The sequence below is a fragment of the Chiloscyllium plagiosum genome, unplaced genomic scaffold (genome assembly GCF_037043375.1).
Source record: "Chiloscyllium plagiosum isolate Xiang-an unplaced genomic scaffold, Cpla_swu_hap1 HiC_scaffold_97, whole genome shotgun sequence".
NCBI lineage: Eukaryota > Metazoa > Chordata > Chondrichthyes > Orectolobiformes > Hemiscylliidae > Chiloscyllium > Chiloscyllium plagiosum.
The window spans coordinates 12,501-40,000 of NW_028270236.1; the positions used below are offsets into that span (position 1 = coordinate 12,501).

General features: G+C 54.8%; 1 protein-coding gene across 1 annotated transcript in view; it reads left to right on the forward strand.

Moving 5' to 3' along the window:
- The window catches only part of LOC148134087 (uncharacterized), a 41,617-nt gene that overhangs the window by 9,356 nt on the left and 4,761 nt on the right, over positions 1-27,500 (forward strand). The window contains exons 3-5 of the mRNA XM_087985692.1: positions 6,664-6,720; positions 23,063-23,185; positions 26,110-26,232. Of these exons, the coding sequence (XP_087841818.1) occupies positions 6,664-6,720; positions 23,063-23,185; positions 26,110-26,232 (303 nt within the window). The remainder of the gene's footprint in view (positions 1-6,663; positions 6,721-23,062; positions 23,186-26,109; positions 26,233-27,500) is intronic.

Below are 27,500 nucleotides of genomic sequence, written 5' to 3' on the forward strand. Positions count from 1 at the left end.
AGGGTGTAGGGGCTGGAGGGGGTTACAGAGATAGGGAGGAGGTGTATGGGCTGGAGAGGGTTACAGAGATAGGGAGGGGGTGTAGGGGCTGGAGGGGGTTACAGAGATAGGGAGGGGGTGTAGGGGCTGGAGGGGGTTACAGAGGTAGGGAGGGGGTGTAGGGGCTGGAGGGGGTTACAGAGATAGGGAGGAGGTGTAGGGGTTGGAGGGGGTTACAGAGATAGGGAGGGAGTGTAGGGGCTGGAGGGGGTTACAGAGATAGGGAGGGGGTGTAGGGGCTGGAGGGGGTTACAGAGATAGGGAGGAGGTGTATGGGCTGGAGGGGGTTACAGAGATAGGGAGGGGGTGTAGGGGCCGCAGGGGGGTTACAGAGATAGGGAGGGGGTGTAGGGGCTGGACGGGGTTACAGAGATAGGGAGGGGGTGTAGGGGCTGGAGGGGGTTACAGAGGTAGGGAGGGGGTGTAGGGGCTGGAGGGGGTTACAGAGATAGGGAGGAGGTGTATGGGCTGGAGGGGGTTACAGAGATAGGGAGGGGGTGTAGGGGCTGGAGGGGTTACAGAGATAGGGAGGGGGTGTAGGGGCTGGAGGGAGTTACAGAGGTAGGGAGGGGGTGTAGGGGCTGGAGGGGGTTACAGAGATAGGGAGGGAGTGTAGGGGCTGGAGGGGGTTACAGAGATAGGGAGGGGGTGTAGGGGCTGGAGGGGTTACAGAGATAGGGAGGGGGTGTAGGGACTGGAGGGGGGTTACAGAGATAGGGAGGGGCTGTCGGGTTTGGAGGGGGATACAAGATAGGGAGGGGGTGTATGGGCTGGAGCAGCTTACAGAGATAGGGAGGGGGTGTAGGGGCTGGAGGGGGTGACAGAGATAGGGAGGGGGTGTAGGGGCTGGAGGGAGTTACAGAGATATGGAGGGGGTGTAGGGGCTGGAGGGGGGTATAGAGATAGGAGGGGGTATAGGGACTGGAGGGGGTTTACAGAGATAGGGAGGGGGTGTAGGGGCTGTAGGGGGTTACAGAGATAGGGAGGGGGTGTAGGGGCTGGAGGGGGGTTACAGAGATAGGGAGGGGGTGTAGGGGCTGGAGGGGGTTACAGAGATAGGGAGGGGGTGTAGGGGCTGGAGGGGGTTACAGAGATAGGGAGGGGGTGTAGGGGCTGGAGGGGGGTTACAGAGATAGGGAGGGGGTGTAGTGGCTGGAGGGGGTTACAGAGGTAGGGAGGGGGTGTAGGGGCTGGAGGGGGTTACAGAGATAGGGAGGGGGTGTAGGGGCTGGAGGGGGGTTACAGAGATAGGGAGGCGCTGTAGGAGTTGGAGGGGGTTACAGAGATAGGGAGGGGGTGTATGGGCTGGAGGGGGTTACAGAGATAGGGAGGGGGTGTAGTGGCTGAAGGGGGTTACAGCGGTAGGGAGGGGGTGTAGGGGCTGGAGGGGGGTTACATAGATAGGGAGGGGGTGTGGGGGCTGTAGGGGGTTACAGAGATGGGGGGGGGTAGGGGCTGGAGGGGGTTACAGAGATAGGGAGGGGGTGAAGGGGCTGGAGGGGTTACAGAGATAGGGAGGGGGTGTCGGGACTGGAGGCGGGTTACAGAGATAGGGAGGGGGTGTAGGGGCTGGAGGGGGGTTACAGAGATAGGGAGGGGCTGTAGGGGTTGGAGGGGGTTACAAGATATGGGGGGCTGTATGGGCTGGAGCGGGTTACAGAGATAGGGAGGGGGTGTAGGGGCTGGAGGGGGTTACAGAGGTAGGGAGGGTGTGTAGGGGCTGGAGGAGGTTACAGAGGTAGGGAGGGGGTGTAGGGGCTGGAGGGGGTTACAGAGATAGGGAGGGGGTGTAGGACTGGAGGGAGTTACAGAGATAGGGAGGGGGTGTAGGGGCTGGAGGGGGGTTACAGAGATAGGGAGGGGGTGTAGGGGCTGGAGGGGGTTACAGAGATAGGGAGGGGGTGAAGGGGCCGGAGGGGGTTACAGAGATAGGGAGGGGGTGTAGGGGCTGGAGGGGGGTTACAGAGATAGGGAGGGGGTGTAGGGGCTGGAGGGGGTTACAGAGATAGGGAGGGGGTGAAGGGGCCGGAGGGGGTTACAGAGATAGGGAGGGGGTGTAGGGGCTGGAGGGGTTACAAAGATAGGGAGGGGGTGTAGGGACTGGAGTGGGTTACAGAGATAGGGAGAGGGTGTAGGGGCTGGAGTGGGTTACAGAGATAGGGAGGGGGGTGTAGGGGCTAGAGGGGGTTACAGAGATAGGGAGGGGGTGTAGGGGCTGGAGGGGGTTACAGAGATAGGGAGGGGGTGTAGGGGCTGGAGGGGGTTACAGAGATAGGGAGGGTGTGAAGGGGCCGGAGGGGGTTACAGAGATATGGAAGGGGTGTAGGGGCTGGAGGGTTTACAGAGATAGGGAGGGGGTGTAGGGGCTGGAGGGGGTTACAGAGATAGGGAGGGGGTGAAGGGGCTGGAGGGGGTTTACAGAGATAGGGAGGGGGTGTAGGGGCTGGAACGGTTTACAGAGATAGGGAGGGGGTGTAGGGGCTGGAGGGGGGTTACAGAGATAGGGAGGGGGTGTAGGGGCTGGAGGGGGTTACAGAGATAGGGAGGGCGTGTAGGGGCTGGAGGGGGTTACAGAGATAGGGAGGGGGTGTAGGGGCTGGAGGGGGTGACATGATAGGGAGGGGGTGTAGGGGCTGGAGGGGGTTACAGAGATAGGGAGGAGGTGTATGGGCTGGAGGGGGTTACAGAGATAGGGAGGGGGTGTAGGGGCTGGAGGGGTTACAGAGATAGGGAGGGGGTGTAGGGGCTGGAGGGAGTTACAGAGGTAGGGAGGGGGTGTAGGGGCTGGAGGGGGTTACAGAGATAGGGAGGGGGTGTAGGGGCTGGAGGGGGTTACAGAGATAGGGAGGGAGTGTAGGGGCTGGAGGGGGTTACAGAGATAGGGAGGGGGTGTAGGGGCTGGAGGGGGGTATAGAGATAGGGAGGGAGTATAGGGACTGGAGGGGGTTTACAGAGATAGGGAGGGGCTGTAGGGGTTGGAGGGGGCTACAAGATAGGGACGGGGCGTCGGGGCTGGAGGGGGTTACAGAGCTAGGGAGGGGGTGTAGGGGCTGGAGGGGGGTTACAGAGATAGGGAGGGGCTGTCGGGTTTGGAGGGGGATACAAGATAGGGAGGGGGTGTAGGGGCTGGATGGGGTTACAGAGATAGGGAGGGGGTGTAGGGGCTGGAGGGGGGTTACAGAGATAGGGAGGGGGTGTAGGGGCTGGAGGGGGTTACAGAGATAGGGAGGGGGTGTAGGGGCTGGAGGGGGTTACAGAGATAGGGAGGGGGTGTAGGGACTGGAGGGGGTGACAGAGATAGGGAGGGGGTGTAGGGGCTGGAGGGGGTTACAGAGATATGGAGGGGGTGTAGGGGCTGGAGGGGGGTATAGAGATAGGGAGGGAGTATAGGGACTGGAGGGGGTTTACAGAGATAGGGAGGGGCTGTAGGGGTTGGAGGGGGTTACAAGATAGGGAGGGGGCGTCGGGGCTGGAGGGGGTTACAGAGATAGGGAGGGGGGTGTAGGGGCTGGAGGGGGTTACAGAGATAGGGAGGGGGTGTAGGGGCTGGAGGGGGTTACAGAGATAGGGAGGAGGTGTAGGGGCTGGAGGGGGTTACAGAGATAGGGAGGGGGTGTAGGGGCTGGAGGGGGTTACAGAGATAGGGACGGGGTGTAGGGGGTTACAGAGATAGGGAGGGGGTGTAGGGGCTGTAGGGGTTTACAGAGATAGGGAGGGGGTGTAGGGGCTGGAGGGGGGTTACAGAGATAGGGAGGGGGTGTAGGGGCTGGAGGGGGTTACAGAGATAGGGAGGGGGTGTATGGGCTGGAGGGGGTTACAGAGATAGGGAGGGGGTGTAGTGGCTGGAGGGGGTTACAGAGGTAGGGAGGGGGTGTAGGGGCTGGAGGGGGTTACAGAGATAGGGAGGCGCTGTAGGAGTTGGAGGGGGTTACATAGATAGGGAGGGGGTGTGGGGGCTGTAGGGGGTTACAGAGATAGGGAGGGGGTGTAGGGGCTGGAGGGGTTACAGAGATAGGGAGGGGGTGTAGGGGCTGGAGGGGGTTACAGAGATAGGGAGGGAGTGTAGGGGCTGGAGGGGGGTTACAGAGATATGGAGGGTGTTTAGGGGATGGAGGGGGGTTACAGAGATAGGGAGGGGGTGTAGGGGTTGGAGGGGGTTACAAGATATGGGGGGCTGTATGGGCTGGAGCGGGTTACAGAGAGAGGGAGGGGGTGTAGGGGCTGGATGGGGTTACAGAGATGGGGAGGGGGTGTAGGGGCTGGAGGGGGTTACAGAGATGGGGAGGGGGTGTAGGGGCTGGAGGGAGTTACAGAGATGGGAGGGGGTGTAGGGACTGGAGGGGGTTACAGAGATAGGGAGGGGGTGTAGGGGCTGGAGGGAGTTACAGAGATGGGAGGGGGTGTAGGGACTGGAGGGGGTTACAGAGATAGGGAGGAGCTGTCGGGGTTGGAGGGGGTTCCAAGATAGGGAGGGGGTGTATGGGCTGGAGAAGGTTACAGAGATAGGGAGGGGGTGTAGGGGCTGGAGGGGGTGACAGAGATAGGGAGGGGGGTGTAGGGGCTGGAGGGGGGTTACAGAGATAGGGAGGGGGTGTAGGGGCTGGAGGGGGTTACAGAGATAGGGAGGGGGTGTAAGGACTGGAGTGGGTTACAGAGATAGGGAGGGGGTGTAAGGACTGGAGGGGGTGACAGAGATAGGGAGGGGGTGTAAGGACTGGAGTGGGTTACAGAGATAGGGAGGGGGTGTATGGGCTGGAGGGGTTACAAAGATAGGGAGGGGGTGTAAGGACTGGAGTGGGTTACAGAGATAGGGAGGGGGGTGTAGGGGCTAGAGGGGTTACAAAGATAGGGAGGGGGTGTAGGGGCTGGAGGGGTTACAGAGATAGGGAGGGCGTGTAGGGGCTGGAGGGGGTTACAGAGATAGGGAGGGGGTGTAGGGGCTGGAGGGGTTACAAAGATAGGGAGGGGGTGTAAGGACTGGAGTGGGTTACAGAGATAGGGAGGGGGGTGTAGGGGCTAGAGGGGTTACAAAGATAGGGAGGGGGTGTAGGGGCTGGAGGGGTTACAAAGATAGGGAGGGGGTGTAGGGGCTGGAGGGGGGTTACAGAGATAGGGAGGGGGTGTAGGGGCTGGAGTGGGTTACAGAGATAGGGAGGGGGTGTAGGGGCTGGAGGGGGTTACAGAGATAGGGAGGGGGTGTAGGGGCTGGAGGGGGTTATAGAGATAGGGAGGGGGTGAAGGGGCCGGAGGGGGTTGCAGAGATATGGAGGGGGTGTAGGGGCTGGAGGGTTTACAGAGATAGGGAGGGGGTGTAGGGGCTGGAGGGGGTTACAGAGTTAGGGAGGGGGTGAAGGGGCTGGAGGGGGGTTACAGAGATAGGGAGGGGGTGTAGGGGCTGGAGGGGTTTACAGAGATAGGGAGGGGGTGTAGGGGCTGGAGGGGGGTTACAGAGATAGGGAGGGGGTGTAGGGGCTGGAGGGGGTTACAGAGATAGGGAGGGCGTGTAGGGGCTGGAGGGGGTTACAGAGATAGGGAGGGGGTGTAGGGACTGGAGGGGGGTTACAGAGATATGGAGGGGGTAATGGGGCTGGAGGGGTTACAGAGATAGGGAGGGGATGTAGGGACTGGAGGGGGGTTACAGAGAGAGGGGGGGTGTAGGGGCTGGAGGGGTTTACAGAGATAGGGAGGTGGTGTAGGGGCTGGAGGTGGTTACAGAGATATGGAGGGGGTGTAGGGGCTGGAGGGGGTTACAGAGAGAGGGAGGGGGTGTAGGGGCTGGAGGGGGTTACAGAGATAGGGAGGGGGTGTATGGGCTGGAGCAGGTTACAGAGATATGGAGTGGGTGTAGGGGCTGGAGGGGTTACAGAGATAGGGAGGGGGTGTCGGGACTGGAGGGTGGTTACAGAGATAGGGTGTGGGTGTTGGGACTGGAGGGGGTTACAGAGATAGGGAGGGGGTGTAGGGGCTGTAGGGTGGTTACAGAGATAGGGAGGGGGTGTAGGGGCTGGAGGGGGTTATAGAGATAGGGAGGGGGTGTAGGGGCTGGAGGGGTTACAGAGATAGGGAGGGGGTGTAGGGGCTGGAGGAGGTTACAGAGATAGGGAGGGGGTGTAGGGGCTGGAGGTGGTTACAGAGATAGGGAGGGGGTGTAGGGGCTGGAGGTGGGTTACAGAGATAGGGAGGGGGTGTAGGGGCTGGAGGGGGTTACAGAGATAGGGAGGGGGTTACAGAGATAGGGAGGGGGTGTAGGGGCTGGAGGGGGTTATAGAGATAGGGAGGGGGTGTAGGGGCTAGAGGGGGTTACAGAGATAGGGAGGGGGTGTAGGGGCTGGAGGGGGGTTACAGAGATAGGGAGGGGTGTAGGGGCTGGAGGTGGTTACAGAGATAGGGAGGGGGTGTAGGGGCTGGAGGTGGGTTACAGAGATAGTGCGGGGATGAGTGAGGAGGAAGTGCGGTGCTGGGTGAGGGTTTGAGGAGTGGATGATCTGGGAGTGAGTGTGTGAGTGTGGGTGGGTGTGTGTGAGGGTGTGTGGGTGGGTGTGTGGGTGGGTGTGTGTGAGGGTGTGTCTATGGCCCCTGACCATGCCGTTCTCTCTCTCCACCCCCCCCCCCCCACCCCCTCAGGCAACTGTTGCTGGTCTCCTCGCGCTCGCGGTCCGGAGCTCCACCAATAAATCCATGGTATGTTGGAGGTGGGGTCTTCAGAGTCTGTCTGTGAGGGGGGCGACAGGGACGGGGACATGCGGGATGGGTACACAGAGGGGGAGGGGTGGGGAGGGGAGGGGGAAGGGGGTGGGTAGTCTCTCTGAGCAAGGCCCACGTGTGTGTTACTGCACACACCCAAACCTGACCCTGACCCCAATCCCCAATCACACCCCCTGACCCCCAATCCCCAATCACACCCCCTGACCCCCAATCCCCAATCACACCCCCTGACCCCCAATCACCAATCACACCCCCTGACCCCAATCCCCAATCACACCCCCTGACCCTAATCCCCAATCACACCCCCTGACCCCCAATCCCCAATCACACCCCCTGACCCCCAATCCCCAATCACACCCCCTGACCCCCAATCACCAATCACACCCCCTGACCCCAATCCCCAATCACACCCCCTGACCCTAATCCCCAATCACACCCCCTGACCCCAATCCCCAATCACACCTCCTGACCCCAATCCCCAATCACACCCCCTGACCCCCAATCCCCAATCACACCCCCTGACCCCCAATCCCCAATCACACCCCCTGACCCCCAATCCCCAATCACACCCCCTGACCCCCAATCCCCAATCACACCCCCCGACCCCAATCCCCAATCACACCCCCTGACCCCCAATCCCCAATCACACCCCCTGACCCCCAATCCCCAATCACACCCCCTGACCCCAATCCCCAATCACACCCCCTGACCCCAATCCCCAATCACACCCCCTGACCCCCAATCCCCAATCACACCCCCTGACCCCCAATCCCCAATCACACCCCCTGACCCCCAATCCCCAATCACACCCCCTGACCCCAATCCCCAATCACACCCCCTGACCCCAATCCCCAATCACACCCCCTGACCCCAATCCCCAATCACACCTCCTGACCCCAATCCCCAATCACACCCCCTGACCCCAATCCCCAATCACACCCCCGACCCCAATCACCAATCACACCCCCTGACCCTAATCCCCAATCACACGCCCTGACCCCAATCCACAATCACACCCCCTGACCCCGATCCCCAATCACACCCCCTGACCCCAATCCCCAATCACACCCCCTGACCCCCTATCCCCAATCACACCCCCTGACCCCAATCCCCAATCCACACCCCCTGACCCCAATCCCCAATCACACCCCCTGACCCCAATCCCCAATCACACCTCCTGACCCCAATCCCCAATCACACCCCCTGACCCCAATCCACAATCACACCCCCTGACCCCCAATCCCCAATCACACCCCCTGACCCCAACCCCAATCACACCCCCTGACCCCCAATCCCCAATCACACCCCCTGACCCCAATCCGCAATCACACCCCCTGACCCCCCCAATCCCCAATCACACCCCCTGACCCCAATCCCCAATCACACCCCCTGACCCCAATCCCCAATCACACCCCCTGACCCCAATCCCCAATCACACCCCCTGACCCCAATCCACAATCACACCCCCTGACCCCCAATCCCCAATCACACCCCCTGACCCCAACCCCAATCACACCCCCTGACCCCAATCCCCAATCACACCCCCTGACCCCAATCCCCAATCACACTCCCTGACCCCAATCCCCAATCACACCCCCGATCCCCAATCCCCAATCACACCCCCTGACCCCAATCCCCAATCACACCCCCTGACCCCAATCCACAATCACAACCCCGATTCCTGACCCCAATCAAACCCCTGTCCCCAATCCCCAATCACACCCCCTGACCCCCAAACCCCAATCTCACTCCCTGACCCCAATCCACAATCACACCCCCTGACCCCCAATCCCCAATCACACCCCCTGACCCCCTATCCCCAATCACACCCCCTGACCCCCAATCCCCAATCACACCCCCTGACTCCCCCAATCCTCAATCACACCCCCTGACCCCAATCCCCAATCACACCCCCTGACCCCAATCCCCAATCACACCCCCTGACTCCCCCAATCCACAATCACACCCCCTGACCCCAATCCCCAATCACACCCCCTGACCCCCAATCCACAATCACACCCCCGACCCCAATCCCCAATCACACCCCCTGACTCCCCCAATCCCCAATCACACCCCCTGACCCCAATCCCCAATCACACCCCCGATCCCCAATCCCCAATCACACCCCCGATCCCCAATCCCCAATCACACCCCCTGAACCCAATCCCCAATCACACCCCCTGACCCCAATCACCAATCACACCCCCTGACCCCCAATCCCCAATCACACCCCCTGACCCCAATCCCCAATCACACCCCCTGACCCCCAATCCCCAATCACACCCCTGAACCCAATCCCCAATCACACCCCCCGACCCCAATCCCCAATCACACCCCCGATCCCAAATCCCCAATCACACCCCCGATCCCAAATCCCCAATCATACCCCCGACCCCAATCACACCCCCTGACCCCCAATCCCCAATCACACCCCCTGACCCCCAATCCCCAATCACACCCCCTGATCCCAATCCCCAATCACACCCCCTGACCCCAATCCCCAATCACACCCCCTGATCCCTGACCCCAATCACACCCCCTGACCCCCAATCCCCAATCACAACCCCTGATCCCTGACCCCAATCACACCCCCTGACCCCCAATCCCCAATCACACCCCGCGACCCCCAATCCCCAATCACACCCCGATCCCCAATCCCCAATCACACCCCGCGACCCCCAATCCCCAATCACACCCCGCGACCCCCAATCCCCAATCACATACCCTGACCCCAATCCCCAATCACACCCCCTGACCCCAATCCCCAATCACACCCCGCGACCCCCAATCCCCAATCACATCCCCTGAACCCAATCCCCAATCACACCCCCTGACCCCAATCCCCAATCACACCCCCTGAACCCAATCCCCAATCACACCCCCTGACCCCAATCCCCAATCACACCCCCTGACCCCAATCCCCAATCACACCCCCTGACCCCAATCCCCAATCACACCCCCTGATCCCTGACCCCAATCATACCCCCCGACCCCAAACCCCTATCACACCCCCTGAACCCAATCCCCAATCACACCCCCTGACCCCAATCCCCAATCACACCCCCTGATCCCCAATCCCCAATCACACCCCCTGACCCCAATCCCCAATCAAACCCGCTGACACCAATCCCCAATGACACTCTCTGACCCCCAATCCCCAATCACACCCCCTGACCCCAATCCCCAATCACACCCCCTGACCCCAACCCCAATCACACCCCCTGACCCCCAATTCCCAATCAATCTCCTGACCCCAATCCCCAATCACACCCCCTGACCCCAACCCCAATCACACCCCCTGATCTCCCCCAATCCCCAATCACACCCCTTGACCCCAATCCCCAATCACACCCCCTGACCCCCAATCACACCCCCTGACCCCCAATCCCCAATCACACCCCCTGACCCCAATCCCCAATTTCACCCCCTGACCCCAATCCCCAATTTCACCCCCTGACCCCAATCCACAATCACAATCCCGATTCCTGACCCAAATCAAACCCCTGACCCCTAATCCCCAATCACGCCCCATAATCCCCAATCCCCAATCACACTCCCTGACCCCAATCCCCAATCACACCCCCTGATCCCCCCCAATCCCCAATCACACCCCTTGACCCCAATCCCCAATCACACCCCCTGACCCCCAATCACACCCCCTGACCCCCAATCCCCAATCACACCCCCTGACCCCCAATCCCCAATCACACCCCCTGACCCCAATCCCCAATCACACCCCGCGACCCCAATCCCCAATCACACCCCCTGACCCCCAATCCCCAATCACACCCCCTGACCCCAATCCCCAATCACACCCCCGACACCCAATTCCCAATCACACCCCCTGACCCCCGATCCCCAATCACACCCCCGATCCCCAATCCCCAATCACACCCCCTGACCCCCAATCCCCAATCACAACCCCTGACCCCAATCCCCAATCACACCCCCTGACCCCCAATCCCCAATCACACCCCCTGACCCCAATCCCCAATCACACCCCCTGACCCCCAATCCCCAATCACATCCCCTGACCCCAACCCCAATCACACCCCCTGACCCCCAATCCACAATCACAACCCCGATTCCTGACCCCAATCAAACCCCTGACCCCTAATCCCCAATCACGCCCCCTAACCCCCAATCCCCAATCACACCCCCTGGCCCCAATCCCCAATCACATCCCCTGATCCCCCCCAATCCCCAATCACACCCCTTGACCCCAATCCCCAATCACACCCCCTGACCCCCAATCACACCCCCTGACCCCTAATCCCCAATCACGCCCCCTAATCCCCAATCCCCAATCACACCCCCTGACCCCAATCCCCAATCACACCCCCTGATCCCCCCCAATTCCCAATCACACCCCCTGACCCCAATCCCCAATCCCGCCCCCGAGCCCCAATCCCCAATCACTGGGAGTCCCTGTGTACAGTTCCTGTCTCTGTATCACACTGGGAGTCACTGTGTACAGTTCCTGTCTCTGTATCACACTGGGAGTCACTGTGTACAGTTCCAGTCTCTGTATCACACTGGGAGTCACCGTGTACAGTTCCAGTCTCTGTATCACACTGGGAGTCACCGTGTACAGTTCCAGTCTCTGTATCACACTGGGAGTCACTGTGTACAGTTCCGGTCTCTGTATCGCACTGGGAGTCACTGTGTACAGTTCCGGTCTCTGTATCACACTGGGAGTCACCGTGTACAGTTCCAGTCTCTGTATCACACTGGGAGTCACCGTGTACAGTTCCAGTCTCTGTATCACACTGGGAGTCACCGTGTACAGTTCCAGTCTCTGTATCACACTGGGAGTCACTGTGTACAGTTCCTGTCTCTGTATCACACTGGGAGTCACTGTGTACAGTTCCTGTCTCTGTATCACACTGGGAGTCACTGTGTACAGTTCCTGTCTCTGTATCACACTGGGAGTCCTGTCTCTGTATCACACTGGGAGTCACTGTGTACAGTTCCTGTCTCTGTATCACACTGGGAGTCACTGTGTACAGTTCCGGTATCTGTATCACACTGGGAGTCACTGTGTACAGTTCCTGTCTCTGTATCACACTGGGAGTCACTGTGTACAGTTCCGGTATCTGTATCACACTGGGAGTCACTGTGTACAGTTCCAGTCTCTGTATCACACTGGGAGTCACTGTGTACAGTTCCAGTGTCTGTATCACACTGGGAGTCACTGTGTACAGTTCCTGTCTCTGTATCACACTGGGAGTCACTGTGTACAGTTCCTGTCTCTGTATCACACTGGGAGTCACTGTGTACAGTTCCGGTCTCTGTATCACACTGGGAGTCACTGTGTACAGTTCCTGTCTCTGTATCACACTGGGAGTCACTGTGTACAGTTCCGGTATCTGTATCACACTGGGAGTCACTGTGTACAGTTCCGGTATCTGTATCACACTGGGAGTCACTGTGTACAGTTCCAGTGTCTGTATCACACTGGGAGTCACTGTGTACAGTTCCTGTCTCTGTATCACACTGGGAGTCACTGTGTACAGTTCCTGTCTCTGTATCACACTGGGAGTCACTGTGTACAGTTCCTGTCTCTGTATCACACTGGGAGTCACCGTGTACAGTTCCTGTCTCTGTATCACACTGGGAGTCACCGTGTACAGTTCCAGACTCTGTATCACACTGGGAGTCACTGTGTACAGTTCCTGTCTCTGTATCACACTGGGAGTCACTGTGTACAGTTCCAGACTCTGTATCACACTGGGAGTCACTGTGTACAGTTCCTGTCTCTGTATCACACTGGGAGTCACTGTGTACAGTTCCGGTCTCTGTATCACACTGGGAGTCACTGTGTACAGTTCCAGACTCTGTATCACACTGGGAGTCACTGTGTACAGTTCCTGTCTCTGTATCACACTGGGAGTCACTGTGTACAGTTCCTGTCTCTGTATCACACTGGGAGTCACTGTGTACAGTTCCAGTCTCTGTATCACACTGGGAGTCACTGTGTACAGTTCCAGTCTCTGTATCACACTGGGAGTCACCGTGTACAGTTCCAGTCTCTGTATCACACTGGGAGTCACCGTGTACAGTTCCAGTCTCTGTATCACACTGGGAGTCACTGTGTACAGTTCCAGTCTCTGTATCACACTGTGAGTCACCGTGTACAGTTCCTGTCTCTGTATCACACTGTGAGTCACCGTGTACAGTTCCTGTCTCTGTATCACACTGGGAGTCACTGTGTACAGTTCCAGTCTCTGTATCGCACTGGGAGTCACTGTGTAAAGTTCCTGTCTCTGTATCACACTGGGAGTCACTGTGTACAGTTCCTGTCTCTGTATCACACTGGGAGTCACTGTGTACAGTTCCTGTCTCTGTATCACACTGGGAGTCACCGTGTACAGTTCCAGTCTCTGTATCACACTGGGAGTCACTGTGTACAGTTCCAGTCTCTGTATCACACTGGGAGTCACCGTGTACAGTTCCAGTCTCTGTATCACACTGGGAGTCACTGTGTACAGTTCCTGTCTCTGTATCACAATGGGAGTCACTGTGTACAGTTCCTGTCTCTGTATCACACTGGGAGTCACTGTGTACAGTTCCTGTCTCTGTATCACACTGGGAGTCACTGTGTACAGTTCCTGTCTCTGTATCACACTGGGAGTCACTGTGTACAGTTCCTGTCTCTGTATCACACTGGGAGTCACCGTGTCAGTTCCTGTCTCTGTATCACACTGTGAGTCACCGTGTACAGTTCCAGTCTCTGTATCACACTGGGAGTCACTGTGTACAGTTCCAGTCTCTGTATCACACTGGGAGTAACTGTGTACAGTTCCTGTCTCTGTATCACACTGGGAGTCACTGTGTACAGTTCCTGTCTCTGTATCACACTGGGAGTCACCGTGTACAGTTCCAGTCTCTGTATCACACTGGGAGTCACTGTGTACAGTTCCAGTCTCTGTATCACACTGTGAGTCACCGTGTACAGTTCCAGTCTCTGTATCACACTGGGAGTCACCGTGTACAGTTCCAGTCTCTGTATCACACTGGGAGTCACTGTGTACAGTTCCAGTCTCTGTATCACACTGGGAGTCACCGTGTACAGTTCCAGTCTCTGTATCACACTGGGAGTCACTGTGTACAGTTCCAGTCTCTGTATCACACTGGGAGTCACTGTGTACAGTTCCAGTCTCTGTATCACACTGGGAGTCACTGTGTACAGTTCCTGTCTCTGTATCACACTGGGAGTCACTGTGTACAGTTCCGGTCTCTGTATCACACTGGGAGTCACTGTGTACAGTTCCAGACTCTGTATCACACTGGGAGTCACTGTGTACAGTTCCAGTCTCTGTATCACACTGGGAGTCACTGTGTACAGTTCCAGTCTCTGTATCACACTGGGAGTCACTGTGTACAGTTCCAGTCTCTGTATCACACTGGGAGTCCCTGTGTACAGTTCCTGTCTCTGTATCACACTGGGAGTCACTGTGTACAGTTCCGGTCTCTGTATCACACTGGGAGTCACTGTGTACAGTTCCTGTCTCTGTATCACACTGGGAGTCACCGTGTACAGTTCCTGTCTCTGTATCACACTGGGAGTCACTGTGTACAGTTCCGGTCTCTGTATCACACTGGGAGTCACTGTGTACAGTTCCAGACTCTGTATCACACTGGGAGTCACTGTGTACAGTTCCTGTCTCTGTATCACACTGGGAGTCACTGTGTACAGTTCCTGTCTCTGTATCACACTGGGAGTCACTGTGTACAGTTCCTGTCTCTGGATCACACTGGGAGACACTGTGTAAAGTTCCTGTCTCTGTATCACACTGGGAGTCACTGTGTAAAGTTCCTGTCTCTGTATCACACTGGGAGTCACTGTGTACAGTTCCTGTCTCTGTATCACACTGGGAGTCACTCTGTACAGTTCCTGTCTCTGTATCACACTGGGAGTCACCGTGTACAGTTCCAGTCTCTGTATCACACTGGGAGTCACTGTGTACAGTTCCTGTCTCTGTATCACACTGGGAGTCACTGTGTACAGTTCCAGTCTCTGTATCACACTGTGAGTCACCGTGTACAGTTCCAGTCTCTGTATCACACTGGGAGTCACTGTGTACAGTCCCTGTCTCTGTATCACACTGGGAGTCACTGTGTACAGTTCCAGTCTCTGTATCACACTGGGAGTCACTGTGTACAGTCCCTGTCTCTGTATCACACTGGGAGTCACTGTGTACAGTTCCTGTCTCTGTATCACACTGGGAGTCACTGTGTACAGTCCCTGTCTCTGTATCACACTGGGAGTCACCGTGTACAGTTCCGGTCTCTGTATCACACTGGGAGTCACTGTGTACAGTCCCTGTCTCTGTATCACACTGGGAGTCACTGTGTACAGTTCCTGTCTCTGTACCACACTGGGAGTCACCGTGTACAGTTCCGGTCTCTGTATCACACTGGGAGTCACCGTGTACAGTTCCAGTCTCTGTATCACACTGGGAGTCACTGTGTACAGTCCCTGTCTCTGTATCACACTGGGAGTCACCGTGTACAGTTCCGGTCTCTGTATCACACTGGGAGTCACTGTGTACAGTCCCTGTCTCTGTATCACACTGGGAGTCACTGTGTACAGTTCCTGTCTCTGTATCACACTGGGAGTCACTGTGTACAGTTCCTGTCTCTGTATCACACTGGGAGTCACTGTGTACAGTTCCGGTCTCTGTATCACACTGGGAGTCACTGTGTACAGTCCCTGTCTCTGTATCACACTGGGAGTCACCGTGTACAGTTCCGGTCTCTGTATCACACTGGGAGTCACTGTGTACAGTCCCTGTCTCTGTATCACACTGGGAGTCACTGTGTACAGTTCCTGTCTCTGTACCACACTGGGAGTCACCGTGTACAGTTCCGGTCTCTGTATCACACTGGGAGTCACCGTGTACAGTTCCTGTCTCTGTATCACACTGGGAGTCACCGTGTACAGTTCCGGTCTCTGTATCACACTGGGAGTCACTGTGTACAGTCCCTGTCTCTGTATCACACTGGGAGTCACTGTGTACAGTTCCTGTCTCTGTACCACACTGGGAGTCACTGTGTACAGTTCCTGTCACTGTATCACACTGGGAGTCACTGTGTACAGTTCCTGTCTCTGTATCACACTGGGAGTCACCGTGCACAGTTCCTGTCTCTGTATCACACTGGGAGTCACTGTGTACAGTTCCTGTCTCTGTATCACACTGGGAGTCACTGTGTACAGTTCCTGTCTCTGTATCACACTGAGAGACACTGTGTACAGTTCCTGTCTCTGTATCACACTGGGAGTCACTGTGTACAGTTCCTGTCTCTGTATCACACTGGGAGTCACTGTGTACAGTTCCTGTCTCTGTATCACACTGGGAGTCACTGTGTACAGTTCCTGTCTCTGTATCACACTGGGAGTCACTGTGTACAGTTCCTGTCTCTGTATCGCACTGGGAGTCACTGTGTACAGTCCCTGTCTCTGTATCACACTGGGAGTCACTGTGTACAGTTCCTGTCTCTGTATCACACTGAGAGACACTGTGTACAGTTCCTGTCTCTGTATCACACTGGGAGTCACTGTGTACAGTTCCTGTCTCTGTATCACACTGAGAGACACTGTGTACAGTTCCTGTCTCTGTATCACACTGGGAGTCACTGTGTACAGTTCCTGTCTCTGTATCACACTGGGAGTCACTGTGTACAGTTCCTGTCTCTGTATCACACAGGGAGTCACTGTGTACAGTTCCGGTCTCTGTATCACACTGGGAGTCACTGTGTACAGTTCCTGTCTCTGTATCACACTGAGAGACACTGTGTACAGTTCCTGTCTCTGTATCACACTGGGAGTCACTGTGTACAGTTCCTGACTGTGTATCACACTGGGAGTCACTGTGTACAGTTCCTGTCTCTGTATCACACTGGGAGTCACTGTGTACAGTTCCTGTCTCTGTATCACACTGGGAGTCACTGTGTACAGTTCCTGTCTCTGTATCACACTGAGAGACACTGTGTACAGTTCCTGTCTCTGTATCACACTGGGAGTCACTGTGTACAGTTCCTGTCTCTGTATCACACTGGGAGTCACTGTGTACAGTTCCGGTCTCTGTATCACACTGGGAGTCACTGTGTACAGTTCCTGTCTCTGTATCACACTGGGAGTAACCGTGTACAGTTCCTGTCTCTGTATCACACTGGGAGTCACTGTGTACAGTTCCTGTCTCTGTATCACACTGGGAGTCACCGTGTACAGTTCCTGTCTCATTATCACACTGTGAGTCACTGTGTACAGTTCCTGTCTCTGTATTACACTGGGAGTCACTGTGTACAGTCCCTGTCTCTGGAGCACACTGGGAGTCACCGTGTACAGTTCCTGTCTCTGTATCACACTGTGAGTCACCGTGTACAGTTCCAGTCTCTGTATCACACTGGGAGTCACTGTGTACAGTTCCTGTCTCTGTATCACACTGGGAGTCACTGTGTACAGTTCCTGTCTCTGTATCACACTGGGAGTCACTGTGTACAGTTCCTGTCTCTGTATCACACTGGGAGTCACTGTGTACAGTTCCTGTCTCTGTATCACACTGGGAGTCACCGTGTCCAGTTCCTGTCTCTGTATCACACTGTGAGTCACCGTGTACAGTTCCAGTCTCTGTATCACACTGGGAGTCACTGTGTACAGTTCCAGTCTCTGTATCACACTGGGAGTAACTGTGTACAGTTCCTGTCTCTGTATCACACTGGGAGTCACTGTGTACAGTTCCTGTCTCTGTATCACACTGGGAGTCACTGTGTACAGTTCCAGTCTCTGTATCACACTGGGAGTCACTGTGTACAGTTCCTGTCTCTGTATCACACTGTGAGTCACCGTGTACAGTTCCAGTCTCTGTATCACACTGGGAGTCACTGTGTACAGTTCCAGTCTCTGTATCACACTGGGAGTCACTGTGTACAGTTCCAGTCTCTGTATCACACTGGGAGTCACCGTGTACAGTTCCTGTCTCTGTATCACACTGGGAGACACTGTGTAAAGTTCCTGTCTCTGTATCACACTGGGAGTCACTGTGTACAGTTCCTGTCTCTGTATCACACTGGGAGTCACTGTGTACAGATCTAGTCTCTGTATCACACTGGGAGTCACTGTGTACAGTTCCTGTCTCTGTATCACACTGGGAGTCACTGTGTACAGTTCCAGTCTCTGTATCACACTGGGAGTCACTGTGTACAGTCCCTGTCTCTGTATCACACTGGGAGTCACTGTGTACAGTTCCAGTCTCTGTATCACACTGGGAGTCACTGTGTACAGTTCCTGTCTCTGTATCACACTGGGAGTCACTGTGTACAGTTCCAGTCTCTGTATCACACTGGGAGTCACTGTGTACAGTCCCTGTCTCTGTATCACACTGGGAGTCACTGTGTACAGTTCCTGTCTCTGTATCACACTGGGAGTCACTGTGTACAGTTCCAGTCTCTGTATCACACTGTGAGTCACCGTGTACAGTTCCAGTCTCTGTATCACACTGGGAGTCACTGTGTACAGTCCCTGTCTCTGTATCACACTGGGAGTCACTGTGTACAGTTCCAGTCTCTGTATCACACTGGGAGTCACTGTGTACAGTCCCAGTCTCTGTATCACACTGGGAGTCACTGTGTACAGTCCCTGTCTCTGTATCACACTGGGAGTCACTGTGTACAGTTCCTGTCTCTGTATCACACTGGGAGTCACTGTGTACAGTTCCGGTCTCTGTATCACACTGGGAGTCACTGTGTACAGTTCCTGTCTCTGTATCACACTGGGAGTCACTGTGTACAGTCCCTGTCTCTGTATCACACTGGGAGTCACTGTGTACAGTTCCAGTCTCTGTATCACACTGGGAGTCACTGTGTACAGTCCCTGTCTCTGTATCACACTGGGAGTCACTGTGTACAGTTCCTGTCTCTGTATCACACTGGGAGTCACTGTGTACAGTTCCGGTCTCTGTATCACACTGGGAGTCACTGTGTACAGTCCCTGTCTCTGTATCACACTGGGAGTCACCGTGTACAGTTCCGGTCTCTGTATCACACTGGGAGTCACTGTGTACAGTCCCTGTCTCTGTATCACACTGGGAGTCACTGTGTACAGTTCCTGTCTCTGTACCACACTGGGAGTCACCGTGTACAGTTCCGGTCTCTGTATCACACTGGGAGTCACTGTGTACAGTCCCTGTCTCTGTATCACACTGGGAGTCACTGTGTACAGTTCCAGTCTCTGTACCACACTGGGAGTCACTGTGTACAGTTCCTGTCTCTGTATCACACTGGGAGTCACCGTGCACAGTTCCTGTCTCTGTATCACACTGGGAGTCACTGTGTACAGTTCCTGTCTCTGTATCACACTGGGAGTCACTGTGTACAGTTCCTGTCTCTGTATCACACTGAGAGACACTGTGTACAGTTCCTGTCTCTGTATCACACTGGGAGTCACTGTGTACAGTTCCTGTCTCTGTATCACACTGGGAGTCACTGTGTACAGTTCCTGTCTCTGTATCACACTGGGAGTCACTGTGTACAGTTCCTGTCTCTGTATCACACTGGGAGTCACTGTGTACAGTTCCTGTCTCTGTATCGCACTGGGAGTCACTGTGTACAGTCCCTGTCTCTGTATCACACTGGGAGTCACTGTGTACAGTTCCTGTCTCTGTATCACACTGAGAGACACTGTGTACAGTTCCTGTCTCTGTATCACACTGTGAGTCACTGTGTACAGTTCCTGTCTCTGTATCACACTGAGAGACACTGTGTACAGTTCCTGTCTCTGTATCACACTGGGAGTCACTGTGTACAGTTCCTGTCTCTGTATCACACTGGGAGTCACTGTGTACAGTTCCTGTCTCTGTATCACACTGGGAGTCACTGTGTACAGTTCCGGTCTCTGTATCACACTGGGAGTCACTGTGTACAGTTCCGGTCTCTGTATCACACTGAGAGACACTGTGTACAGTTCCTGTCTCTGTATCACACTGGGAGTCACTGTGTACAGTTCCTGACTGTGTATCACACTGGGAGTCACTGTGTACAGTTCCTGTCTCTGTATCACACTGGGAGTCACTGTGTACAGTTCCTGTCTCTGTATCACACTGAGAGACACTGTGTACAGTTCCTGTCTCTGTATCACACTGGGAGTCACTGTGTACAGTTCCTGTCTCTGTATCACACTGGGAGTCACTGTGTACAGTTCCGGTCTCTGTATCACACTGGGAGTCACTGTGTACAGTTCCTGTCTCTGTATCACACTGGGAGTAACCGTGTACAGTTCCTGTCTCTGTATCACACTGGGAGTCACTGTGTACAGTTCCTGTCTCTGTATCACACTGGGAGTCACCGTGTACAGTTCCTGTCTCATTATCACACTGTGAGTCACTGTGTACAGTTCCTGTCTCTGTATTACACTGGGAGTCACTGTGTACAGTCCCTGTCTCTGGAGCACACTGGGAGTCACCGTGTACAGTTCCTGTCTCTGTATCACACTGTGAGTCACCGTGTACAATCCCGGTCTCTGTATCTCACTGGGAGTCACCGTGTACAGTTCCGGTCTCTGTATCACACTGGGAGTCACTGTGTACAGTTCCAGTCTCTGTATCACACTGGGAGTCACTGTGTACAGTTCCTGTCTCTGTATCACACTGGGAGTCACTGTGTACAGTTCCAGTCTCTGTATCACACTGGGAGTCACCGTGTACAGTTCCTGTCTCTGTATCACACTGGGAGTCACTGTGTACAGTTCCAGTCTCTGTATCACACTGGGAGTCACTGTGTACAGTTCCAGTCTCTGTATCACACTGGGAGTCACTGTGTACAGTTCCTGTCTCTGTATCACACTGGGAGTCACTGTCTACAGTTCCTGTCTCTGTATCACACTGGGAGTCACTGTGTACAGTTCCTGTCTCTGTATCACACTGGGAGTCACTGTGTACAGTTCCAGTCTCTGTATCACACTGGGAGTCACTGTGTACAGTTCCAGTCTCTGTATCACACTGGGAGTCACTGTGTACAGTTCCTGTCTCTGTATCACACTGGGAGTCACTGTGTACAGTTCCTGTCTCTGTGTCACACTGGGAGTCACTGTGTACAGTTCCGGTCTCTGTATCACACTGGGAGTCACTGTGTACAGTTCCTGTCTCTGTATCACACTGGGAGTCACTGTGTACAGTCCCTGTCTCTGGAGCACACTGGGAGTCACCGTGTACAGTTCCTGTCTCTGTATCACACTGTGAGTCACCGTGTACAGTTCCGGTCTCTGTATCACACTGGGAGTCACCGTGTACAGTTCCAGTCTCTGTATCACACTGGGTGTCACTGTGTACAGTTCCTGTCTCTGTATCACACTGGGAGTCACTGTGTACAGTTCCGGTCTCTGTATCACACTGGGAGTCACTGTGTACAGTTCCGGTCTCTGTATCACACTGGGAGTCACTGTGTACAGTTCCGGTCTCTGTATCACACTGGGAGTCACTGTGTACAGTTCCGGTCTCTGTATCACACTGGGAGTCACCGTGTACAGTTCCAGTCTCTGTATCACACTGGGTGTCACTGTGTACAGTTCCTGTCTCTGTATCACACTGGGAGTCACTGTGTACAGTTCCTGTCTCTGTATCACACTGGGAGTCACTGTGTACAGTTCCGGTCTCTGTATCACACTGGGTGTCACTGTGTACAGTTCCTGTCTCTGTATCACACTGGGAGTCACTGTGTACAGTTCCAGTCTCTGTATCACACTGGGAGTCCCTGTGTACAGTTCCTGTCTCTGTATCACACTGGGTGTCACTGTGTACAGTTCCGGTCTCTGTATCACACTGGGAGTCACTGTGTACAGTTCCTGTCTCTGTATCACACTGGGAGTCACTGTGTACAGTTCCTGTCTCTGTATCACACTGGGAGTCACTGTGTACAGTTCCTGTCTCTGTATCACACTGGGAGTCACTGTGTACAGTTCCTGTCTCTGTATCACACTGGGAGTCACTGTGTACAGTTCCTGTCTCTGTATCACACTGGGAGTCACTGTGTACAGTTCCAGTCTCTGTATCACACTGGGAGTCCCTGTGTACAGTTCCTGTCTCTGTATCACACTGGGTGTCACTGTGTACAGTTCCGGTCTCTGTATCACACTGGGAGTCACTGTGTACAGTTCCTGTCTCTGTATCACACTGGGAGTCACTGTGTACAGTTCCTGTCTCTGTATCACACTGGGAGTCACTGTGTACAGTTCCTGTCTCTGTATCACACTGGGAGTCACTGTGTACAGTTCTTGTCTCTGTATCACACTGGGAGTCACTGTGTACAGTTCCAGTCTCTGTATCACACTGGGAGTCACTGTGTACAGTCCCTGTCTCTGTATCACACTGGGAGTCACTGTGTACAGTTCCTGTCTCTGTATCACACTGGGAGTCACTGTGTACAGTTCCTGTCTCTGTATCACACTGGGAGTCACTGTGTACAGTTCCTGTCTCTGTATCACACTGGGTGTCACTGTGTACAGTTCCTGTCTCTGTATCACACTGGGAGTCACTGTGTACAGTTCCTGTCTCTGTATCACACTGGGAGTCACTGTGTACAGTTCCGGTCTCTGTATCACACTGGGAGTCACTGTGTACAGTTCCTGTCTCTGTATCACACTGGGAGTCACTGTGTACAGTTTCGGTCTCTGTATCACACTGGGAGTCACTGTGTACAGTTCCTGTCTCTGTATCTCACTGGGAGTCACTGTGTACAGTTCCTGTCTCTGTATCACACTGGGAGTCACTGTGTACAGTGCCGGTCTCTGTATCACACTGGGAGTCACTGTGTACAGTTCCTGTCTCTGTATCACACTGGGAGTCACTGTGTACAGTTCCGGTCTCTGTATCACACTGGGAGTCACTGTGTACAGTTTCGGTCTCTGTATCACACTGGGAGTCACTGTGTACAGTTCCTGTCTCTGTATCTCACTGGGAGTCACTGTGTACAGTTCCTGTCTCTGTATCACACTGGGAGTCACTGTGTACAGTGCCGGTCTCTGTATCACACTGGGAGTCACTGTGTACAGTTCCTGTCTCTGTATCACACTGGGAGTCACCGTGTACAGTTCCAGTCTCTGTCCCTCTCTCCCTCTCTCGCTCCCTCTCTCTCTGTCTCTCCCTCCCTCTCTCCCCACTATCTCTCTCTCTCTCTCTCATACCCACGCTCTCTCTCTCTCTCTCTCTTTCTCTCGGCCTGTTCCCACCCCTCTCTCTCTCTCTCTGTGTCTCTCTCTCTCTCTCCCTGTCTCCCTCCGTGCCTGTCTCTCTCTCTGTGAATTCTCTTGTCTGTTCTGTTGCAGACCATCGCTTGCCTTGTTGGTAACATCCTCTGTGCTATGGCCTGTACTCCCGCAGTGCTGCTGTACTCCCTGAACATTCGATTCTACCCCTGCTTCGCCTACTGCTACGTCAACTGCCGGGCGGTAAGTGTGCCTCTCGTTTCCCTTTCAGTCCCCCCCCCCCTTCCCTTCGATTCTCCCTCCCTGCGTCCGAACGGGTCACTGTGTTCCAGATCACAACAGCTCCCTGCTTCAACAAACCAACACGAGAGACGTACAGCCAGGACACAGACCCTTCGGCCCAACATGTCCATGCTAACCCTCCAATCCTGGCAACATCCTTGTAAATCTTTTCTGAGCCCTTTCAAGTTTCACAACATCTATCGGATAGGAAAGAGACCAGAATTGCACGCAATATTCCAACAGGGGCCTAACCAATGTCCTGTACAGCCGCAACATGACCTCCCAACTCCTGTACTCAGTACTCTGACCAATAAAGGAAAGCATACCAAACGCTGCCTTCACTATCCTATCTACCTGCGACTCCACTTTCAAGGAGCTATGAACCTGCACTCCAAGGTCTCTTTGTTCAGCAACACTCCCTAGGACCTTACCATTAAGTGTATAAAAGTCCTGCTAAGATTTGCTTTCCCAAAATGCAGCACCTCGCATTTATCTGAATTAAACTCCATCTGCCACTTCTCAGCCCATTGGCCCATCTGGTCCAGATCCTGTTGTAATCTGAGGTAACCTTTGCTGTCATCAGGTACTTTGTCAAAAACCTACTGGAAGTCTATATACATCACATCCGCCGCCGTTCCCTGTGAAATATTCAGGCCGTAAGACAAAGGAGCAGAAATTAGGCCATTCGGCCCATCGCGTCTGCCCCGCCATTCAATCCTGGCTGATAGGTTTCTCAACCACATTCTCCTGCTGTCTCCCTTAACCCCTGATACTCAAGAACAAATCTATCTCCGTCTTAAATTTACCCAATGACTCGTCCTCCCCGGCCTTCGGTGGGAGTGAATTCAGTCAGTTCCCCACTCTCTGGCTGAAGACGTTTCTCCTTATCTCTGGCTGAAGGGTCTTCCCTTGATGGCTGTGCCCTCGGGTCCCAGTCTCTCTGACCAATGGGACCATCTTCCCAACATCCCCTCTGTCCAGGCCGGTCAGTGTTCTGTAGGTTTCAGTTAGATCCCCCCCCCCCCACCCCCCCGGCCTATCCTTCTAAATCCCATTGACGATAGTCCCAGAGTCCTCACACCTTCCTCATACGTTACATTTTCATTCCTGGGACCATTCTCCTGACCCTCCTCTGGACCCACTCCAAGGCCAGTCCATCCTTCCTGAGATATGGGGCCCAAAACTGCGCACAATCCTCCAGACGTGGTCTGACCAGAGCCTCAGGGAACCGCAGATGTACATCCCTGCTTTTATAATCAAGTCCTCGCAAAATAAACGCCATAAACTTTGCTTTCTCTTGAGTAAATCATGCTGGATTTTCCTGGTGTCCCCCAACATGACGATTCATTTTGTCCCGAATTCTCGTGATTTTTCACTCTCCCGAAATTAAACAGACTGCTCCGGGTTCATTTTTATACCTTTTAAATTCGACTTTTGGAGTATCGCGTGCAATTCTGGTCTCCTTCCTCTCGGAAAGATGTTGTGAAAGGGTTCAGAAAAGATTTCCAAGGATGTTGCCAGGGTTGGAGGGTCTGAGCTACAGGGAGGGGCTGAACAGGCTGGGGCTGTTTTCCCTGGAGCGTCGGAGGCTGAGGGGTGACCTTATAGAGGTTTATAAAATCATGAGGGACATGGATAGGATAAACAGGCAAAGTCTTTCCCCTGGGGTGGGGGAGTCCAGAACTAGAGGGGCATAGGTTTAGGGTGAGAGGGGAAAGATATAAAAGAGACCGAAGGGGCAACTTTTTCACCCAGAGGGTGGTACGTGTGTGGAATGAGCTGCCAGAGGATGTGGTGGGGGCTGGTACAATGACAACATTTAAGAGGCATTTGGATGGGGATATGGATAGGAAAGGATTAGATGGTCATGGATCAAGTATAGGGAAATGGGGTTAGCGTAAATGGACGTTGTGGTCAGCACGGAGCAGTTTGGGCTGAATGGCCTGATTCCGTGCTGTAGGACTCTCTGAGTCGAAATGGGGCCAGACTGGGTCGGGATATCTGGGACAGCACGGACGCGTTGGACCGAAGGGTCTGTTTCCGTGCTGTGCATCTCCAAGACTCCAGGACTTGGGTGTGACTCTGGAATAGGACGACTCTGTTGCTGCGCAGTCGAGAGTGTGGGGCGCTGGAAAAGCATCCGGGGAGCAGGAGAACCGACGTTCCGGGCAAAGGCCCTTCATCAGGAATGGGGATCCTTGGGATGCTGTGCTTTTGCAGCGCCACCCTCTTCGACTCTGATCTCCAGCGTCTGCCGTCCTCGCTTTCTCCTGGTCCGTTTCTCTGCATCCAGAGACAACGTGAGCATCTCTCTCTCTCTCTCTCGGTCTCTCGGCGGTCAATCATCCCCCACCCGCACCCCACAATCCCGGCAAAGTCTTTTTCCCGCTGGGATCTGGAATGCGCCGCCTGGGTCTATGGTGGACGTCGGTTTAAGGGAGGGCGTTTCGCAGGGGATTCAAATCGTTCCGAGAGAGAGATACACGCGAGTTTTCCCCGTCATGTTTTCCGACCCGCAACGCAGGCCGGATTGTTGGCAAGTCGCCTCCGATTGGTCGAGGCCGTGCCAGGGACGGGGAAATGCGATTCGGCGATTGGCCGAACAATCCCAAGTGTGCCAATCCCCATCCCCCCCCTCCCCCCAAACCCCACCCCAGGAGCTGGTAGGTTCCTCATACCCAATCAGAACCACCAGGCCAACCCTAACGGTGCCCCCTTCACCAGTCGCCAGGCTTCGAGATTTGGCATTCTTGCACAGTGTCCAGGTGAGCGAGGGCGGAGGTGAACCGTCGGAGATTGGCCGCAGGGGGGATGCGAGGGGCTGAGTGAGCAGCATATTATTGATGTGTGTGTGTCTCTCTTCCCCCCCCACCCCGCGGTAACAGAGGATTATCAGCGCCATCACCATCGCCTTGCTCCTGAACTGCCTCATCTCCCTGGTGATGTCCGTCGCAATTGCCATCATGAACTGCCGCAACATTCAGTGCTGCACGGTGGACCCGCCCACGGTAGGTTACATCCCCACCACCCACCGCCAGCCGGACCCTGCTGTGCACGGCTCTCCCCATTGGCCAGGCGGTGAGGGAGGGGGGGGATCTGTGTTACAGTGCCGGTGCCCCATCACCGTCAATACATTCCTCTCGTCTACAAACACACCCCACCCCTCAACAAGGTCGGAGAGGGGGGAGATAGCGGTGGGGCAGGGGGGGTCCATCTCCCTCTCTCTCTCTAACTCTCTCTATCTCTGTCCCTGTTCCCTCTCTCCCTCTCTCTATATCTCTATCTCTGTCCCTGTTCCCTCTCTCTCTCCCTCTCTCTCTCTACAACTCTCTCTATCTCTGTCCCTGTTCCCTCTCTCTCTCCCTCTCTCTCTCTATATCTCTATCTCTGTCCCTGTTCCCTCTCTCCCACTCTCTATAACTCTCTCTATCTCTGTCCCTGTTCCCTCTCTCCCACTCTCTATAACTCTCTCTATCTCTGTCCCTGTTCCCTCTCTCCCACTCTCTATAACTCTCTCTATCTCTGTCCCTGTTCCCTCTCTCCCACTCTCTATATCTCTATCTCTGTCCCTGTATCCTCTCTCTCTCTCTCTATAACTCTCTCTATCTCTGTCCCTGTTCCCCCTCTCTCTCTCTATATATCTCTATCTCTGTCCCTGTATCCTCTCTCTCTCTCTCTATAACTCTCTCTATCTCTGTCCCTGTTCCCTCTCTCCCACTCTCTATATCTCTAACTCTGTCCCTGTATCCTCTCTCTCTCTCTCTACAACTCTCTCTATCTCTGTCCCTGTTCCCTCTCTCTCTTCCTCTCTCTCTCTATAACTCTCTCTATCTCTGTCCCTGTTTCCTCTCTCTCTCCCTCTCTCTCTCTATAACTCTCTCTATCTCTGTCCCTGTTCCCTCTCTCCCACTCTCTATATCTCTAACTCTGTCCCTGTATCCTCTCTCTCTCTCTCTATAACTCTCTCTATCTCTGTCCCTGTTCCCCCTCTCTCTCTCTCTATATCTCTATCTCTGTCCCTGTTTCCTCTCTCTCTCTCTCTATAACTCTCTCTATCTCTGTCCCTGTTCCCTCTCTCCCTCTCTCTATATCTCTATCTCTGTCCCTGTTTCCTCTCTCTCTCTCTATATAACTCTCTCTATCTCTGTCCCTGTTCCCTCTCTCTCTCTCTCTCTATATCTCTATCTCTGTCCCTGTTCCCTCTCTCTCTATATCTCTATCTCTGTCCCTGTTTCCTCTCTCTCTCTCTCTATAACTCTCTCTATCTCTGTCCCTG